The sequence below is a fragment of the Malania oleifera genome, chromosome 4 (assembly GCF_029873635.1).
Source record: "Malania oleifera isolate guangnan ecotype guangnan chromosome 4, ASM2987363v1, whole genome shotgun sequence".
Lineage (NCBI taxonomy): Eukaryota > Viridiplantae > Streptophyta > Magnoliopsida > Santalales > Ximeniaceae > Malania > Malania oleifera.
In genome coordinates this window covers 121,392,887-121,398,314 of record NC_080420.1, presented here as the reverse complement: position 1 = coordinate 121,398,314, position 5,428 = coordinate 121,392,887, and the positions used below count along the sequence as shown (strand labels likewise).

The following is a 5,428-nucleotide window of genomic DNA, read 5'->3' as shown; positions in this document are numbered from 1 at the left end:
GAGTGGTGTCTGGAATGTCTAAACTGCAAAATCGCTTCGGTTAAACTGCGGAGAATCCATACTGGAATCTTGAAATGTAGTTTATCCTTCGATTCGGACTAAAATCAGCCAAAAATCGAGGAGAGAGAGAGAGATTCCAAGAAAAATGTATTTAGGGCTATTTATAGATAGATGTACCTGGACGAAATCATCGACGGTTTGGCCTTTTAATCAAACCATTTTCATTGTTTTACCCTTACCTTGCTGCGATAACTCAAAATTGTCGACAGTTTTATGAGCTCCACCAAAACCATCAACAGTTTGGTCTTATTATTATTATTATTATTATTATTATTATTATTATTTCCGAGTCTTTACATTCTCTCCTCCTTATAAAAATTTCTTCCTTAAAATTTGTCATTTAGCACTTATACTAACTAAATTTTCTATTTCCCTTACATTACCGTTTATAAAACACTATGGATAAATATGCATTTTTTTTTGTCCTTTATTCAACTTTTTATTTTTATCCGGGCCTTAGTATAATTACTTATAAATTGAAGTCCTAACTAGGCGTTCAACTTCATCAGGCGAAGGCCAATGACATGCTAAGGCATACAACTCCCCCAATCGGAGCTGCCGCCGCCGCCGTTGTCCGATCTCTCTGCAACTCTCCTCCCTCTCCTTACCTCCCAATGTCAAGCCAAACCCATCTCCCAAATGAACCCCAAAACCCACTGGATTACCCAATTCCGCTCTCCCCGCCTTTACCAGCCCTCTCGAAGCACGTGGAGCAGAGCAGAGCCATGTCCGCTTCTTCAAGATCCGCTCTCTTCTTTCTCTCTTCGCGCGACGTTCTCTTCCAGGACCAGTGGCTCGTCGCCGTCAACAAGCCTCGCGGGGTTTACTGCGAGTCTGTGTTGTCTTCGATACCTCTTCTTCTTCCGCCGAACGAGTCACTCGACTCGGATCAACTCGGTAAGCGAGGTTTCGTTGCCTTCCTCTGTTTTGTTTTTGTTTTCTCCTGTTGTTAGCTTGATTGGGTCGTTTTGTTTGATGGGTTGTGCTACGTTTGGCTTGACTCATCATGGTCTCGGAGGCTCTGTTTAACTCGTTGCTGTGCCTGAGTTGACTCAGACACTCATCTGCACTCTGTAGTATTCTTTTGGAATGCGAATTAAACGAATATGGAAGAAAATGTCGAACTGTAGTTAAATTTTATCGCTACGTTTGAAACTTAGGAAAGGAAAATATTATGGAATCTGTTTCTTCATGATGGTTATCTAGGAAAGTAAGGAAAGAATAAAATATATTGTAAATCAATAATCCAATATCTGATTTTGCACATTATCAACATTTGATTTAAAAAAAAAAAAAATTCAAGCATGTTGGAACAAAATTTTAATTTTAGTAGTATTTGATTTTGGGAGAAAATATAATGGAATTCTTTTCTCAAATGTAATCCTTGATCCAAATGGAGTCCATGAGAGAGTCACGAATGATCAAGCTGCTAACCTAGTGGTTTTCTCTAACCGAAGAACATAGGTAGTAATGTTAATTTTTAACCGAAAAAGATGAATTATCCTTAGCAAGTTGATGATTATCTCACATCTGGTTGTGGCAGAAATGCAGATTCAGTTACTGGATCTTGATTTGAGTCAATTCATCATAGCTTCTTGAAATGTGCTGCTGAATCTGAATTTATATTTGCAATAACCAACCAGAGTTTGGTTTTGTAAGGATTAATAATGAATAATGGTATATTTTATTTGGACTATTTCCTTTTTCCCTCATTGTTAGCTTGATTGGATCATTTTATTTGGTGGGTTGTGCTGCATTTTCCATTACTTGTTCGTGTTCTTGGGGGTTCAAGTAAACTCATTGCTCTGTTGGAGTTAACTTGGACGCTCTTTGGTATTTTTATGGGATGGGTATTAAATGAACATGAAAAATATCAAACAGTACCAAAACTTTATGATGGATTTATGAATGATTAAGCAGAAAATGTAGTCTATATTGATAGAAATGTAAAAATTTTATTAGGAGTTTAGGACAAAAATGCATATCCCTGAGTGGTTTGGTGGTAGAGGGCCATAGCAGGATCTGAGATGGGATTTTAGTTTGGTTTATTGATTACAGCTTCTTCAAATTTATAACTTAGTCTAAATTCAAATTTTCAACAATTAATCAGTCTGTTGTTTTCAGAGGATTAAGAATGGATAAATTTAAATTTTGTTATTAAGAAGTTTTTTTTTAGTTAGATCTGAACCTAGAATGCATATGGTAAAAGTTCATCTTAATTTTGGAAGAATAGGTAAATTTTATAATTATTAAAATGATGGGGTTGACTTCTAGAGGCCATTTGGATACTTGAATATATTATCTCAGGTGTCCGAGTTAGTCAGCCGGAGCTTCATCTTGCTAATCGTCTTGACAGGGACACAAGTGGTGTCATGGTTATAACCAAGTCACACAAAGTAGCTGCTAAGCTGGTTAAGGCTTTCACTGATCACAAAGTTAAAAAAACATACATTGCCCTTTGTGTTGGGTCTGCTCCAAAATGGAAAAGGATAACCATTAAATCAGGTCACGGTCGATCAAAGTTTGGAGCTTGGCGTGTGTATGCTGCATCTGATGTTGGCCGGAAATTACCTGGTGGGTCTGTAGTTAGGGAGATGGAAACATTGTTTGAAGTATTATCAGTAAATGGCCAAGTGAGCTTTGAAGAGGTATCTGAACTAAGAAAAGATGAAGACAATTTGCTAGTTAAAGAAAAGGCTGTAATTGATGATGCTGAACAGAAGGATGAGGTTCTGGTGAGAGCATTTCCCCAGAGCGGAAGAACTCATCAAATCCGCTTGCATTGCCAGTATCTTGGGATTCCGATAAGAGGGGATGTGAAATATGAGGGCGTCTATGAGTGGAAAGGGAGTACTTACGATGGCCATGAACTTCATGCAGAGAGCTTGTCATTTGAGCACCCTATTACTGGTCTTCCACTTGTTTTCCAGGCACCTCTACCTTTGTGGGCAAGCAAGGCATTGCAGCCACTGTAATGTTGATTTTGACTTATTTTGGAATTTTTGGGCATTGGAGGCATTCTCAACAAACATTGTGGTGAGATAATATAACATTGACATTTTTCTTCAAAATATATTTATGAATTGTTCACTATATATCTGGGAAATTTTTTTAAAGATGGTACAGTTATTGGTTTTGATATGGGTGAACGAATGAAGGGTTTCATTTTATACACCTTCCCTGCTCTCCATATTCGCGTGCATGCGCACGCACGCACACACAGACATGCATTTAGGGATGGATACAAAAGCACTCAGCTGCATGTGTCTGCTTGTGCAGGCATTGGTAATGTCAAATCCAGAGTCTGGAAGCTGTACAGGCTTATTATTGGGATCTTGACAGTGATCTGTTTTGATAGATGTAGAAGAATACAATCAACCAGTTACCGGAGTATCATGATTTATCATTGGAGATTATTTTGGTCGCTCCAAAGGCATTGGGCTTGTAGACTCCCTTTCTTCACTACCATGTTGCAGTATGATGGAGCATTGAAAGGATGAAGCATGAGGTTAGCAGTTGGTGGGTGTAGATGGTTTCTTGTAGGGTAGAATTTTTTGTTTTTCTTCTGCTTTATTACTGTATAATTCTGAGAATAAGGTGCTCCATTAGATGTTCTAAACTTAAAGACTGAATTTTTCTGAATAGAAGCATTACATGTGTAATCTGAATTAGTGCAGGATTGGCAATGGAAACCTGCTGCAGGCTAAGGGAGCTTTCATTATAATACTCCAGTTTCACCAGGTGCTTCCCTGAAAGAATTTTCACATAGGATACATTAACTGAGAGGGAATGGGTTTTATGAGACAACTGTGTTCTCTGTTAGTTCCTAATTTCTATCGACTCAAATACACGCTTCTCTTAAAGCTGATATGGAACTGCATTTTTTGGTGAAACATGATGGAGTCTTAATAAATGATGAACTAGAAAAATGTTGAAAAATATAAGTGGTGTTTGGTTGTGTTTAAATTAAGTGGTATTTGGATACTTACTTTTATTATAGAGTACTATATGATTATTTTTAAACATATTTTAAATTACAAAATATTAATATTTTAATTAAATATTTCATTAATAGCTATTTTAATTATTTATAATTAAAATTTAAATATTTTCTGTTAAAAAATAATATAAAATTATTATTTTCAATTAATAATAATTTTGTTACTAATGTACATTTATAACATAGTACTATCATAAGAAATTATGATAAAAATAATATTATTAATTAAATTTAAAATATTAATTTACTTAATGTTAATTAAAATCAATAAGTAATACTGCCGCATCGCGCGTGCTTTACGACTTTTTAAGAGTTTTGGATTATAAAATAATATTTGTAAGTTTCAAAATCTTGATTTTACAAATGAAATGTGTCATATGAAATTAGATGGAAGTGACAATATATAATTTTGAATTCACTCAAATAATGCACTACTTTAAATAATACATTTCTTATTAAACTTATGAAAATCACATTATAATCCAAAACCCCTTAAAAGCCGCGGAGAACGCACATTGCGCGTGTGTGGGGTTAGTTTTAATAAAATCAAAAAGTGTATAGTTTGTCAAAAGTATTGAATGATAAATGATGATGATCTTTTTTATTTGTGTTTTGCATTTTGATCCTTACGTAATTGTCTAGGTTCGGAGGTTCAAACCATGAAATAAACTTGAAGCACAATTCAAAGCGTGGACAAAGGAGATGTTGTAGGTTATGTATGCGCGTGCTCTGTGGCTAGTTTTAATAAAATCAAAAGGTGTATAGTTTGTCAAAAGTATTGAATGATAATAATGATGATATTTTTTATTTACGTTTTACGTTTTGATCTTTACGTAATTGTCTAGGTTCAAAGGTTCAATCCATGAAATGAACTCGAAGCACAAAGCGTGGACAAAGGAGATGTCGTAGGTTTATGTAGTTTTGGTTCATCTACATGGATCACTCTTCCTTTTTGTCAACTTGTATTTGGAAAAAGAAGAAAACAAAATGAAACCTATCCATCTGAAGGATACCTTTCAGATAATGTGGTAGAAGGTGTTATTCTTCGTAAATTATATTATTTCTCATTTCTTCTTCTTTAGTAAGAAAATCTGTTGCACTATTGTCTTCCCTATATTGATGCATCACTATGACATTCACTCTTTCTAAAGATACCATAAAGTACATCTATCTTTCCGAAAGCAATCAACTACAATTCGCGAGATACTTTCAATAATCACATTAATATAATGCGAACATTTACACGAACAAATTCATTTCTTAATTGTTTTTAATTCTACACTATTATTCGTATCATTACTAAAATAACTTGAAAAAGCCGTTTTTCCCATGCCGTGACAATCCCGAATAATTCCTCCACCTCCTGAA

General features: G+C 35.0%; 1 protein-coding gene across 4 annotated transcripts; it reads left to right on the top strand.

Annotated features, from left to right (window-relative positions):
• The first annotated feature begins 556 nt into the window (after nucleotides 1–556).
• LOC131154549 (RNA pseudouridine synthase 1) lies at nucleotides 557–5,171 on the top strand. Of its 4 annotated transcripts, XR_009136512.1 has the most exons (5): nucleotides 567–957; nucleotides 2,368–3,096; nucleotides 3,419–3,568; nucleotides 3,738–3,801; nucleotides 4,703–5,171. XR_009136512.1 is itself a non-coding variant. In XM_058107377.1 (2 exons), exons 1-2 carry the CDS (start codon nucleotides 585–587, stop codon nucleotides 3,033–3,035), a joined length of 1,041 nt encoding a protein of 346 aa, XP_057963360.1. In that variant the 5' UTR covers nucleotides 557–584; the 3' UTR covers nucleotides 3,036–3,784. The 4 variants fall into 4 exon arrangements, 1 of the variants encoding a protein (XP_057963360.1); XR_009136511.1 differs by having other exon boundaries at nucleotides 3,419–3,801; XR_009136510.1 differs by lacking the exons at nucleotides 3,738–3,801; nucleotides 4,703–5,171 and having other exon boundaries at nucleotides 3,340–3,478.
• Nucleotides 5,172–5,428: the final 257 nt, after the last annotated feature.

Bases quoted from the DNA above. Each gene is read 5' to 3' on its own strand.
- LOC131154549 (XM_058107377.1), top strand. From the start codon at position 585: ATGCTAAGGCATACAACTCCCCCAATCGGAGCTGCCGCCGCCGCCGTT. The intron at 958-2,367 runs GTAAGCGAGGTT...ATATTATCTCAG, and splicing joins ACTCGACTCGGATCAACTCG to GTGTCCGAGTTAGTCAGCCG.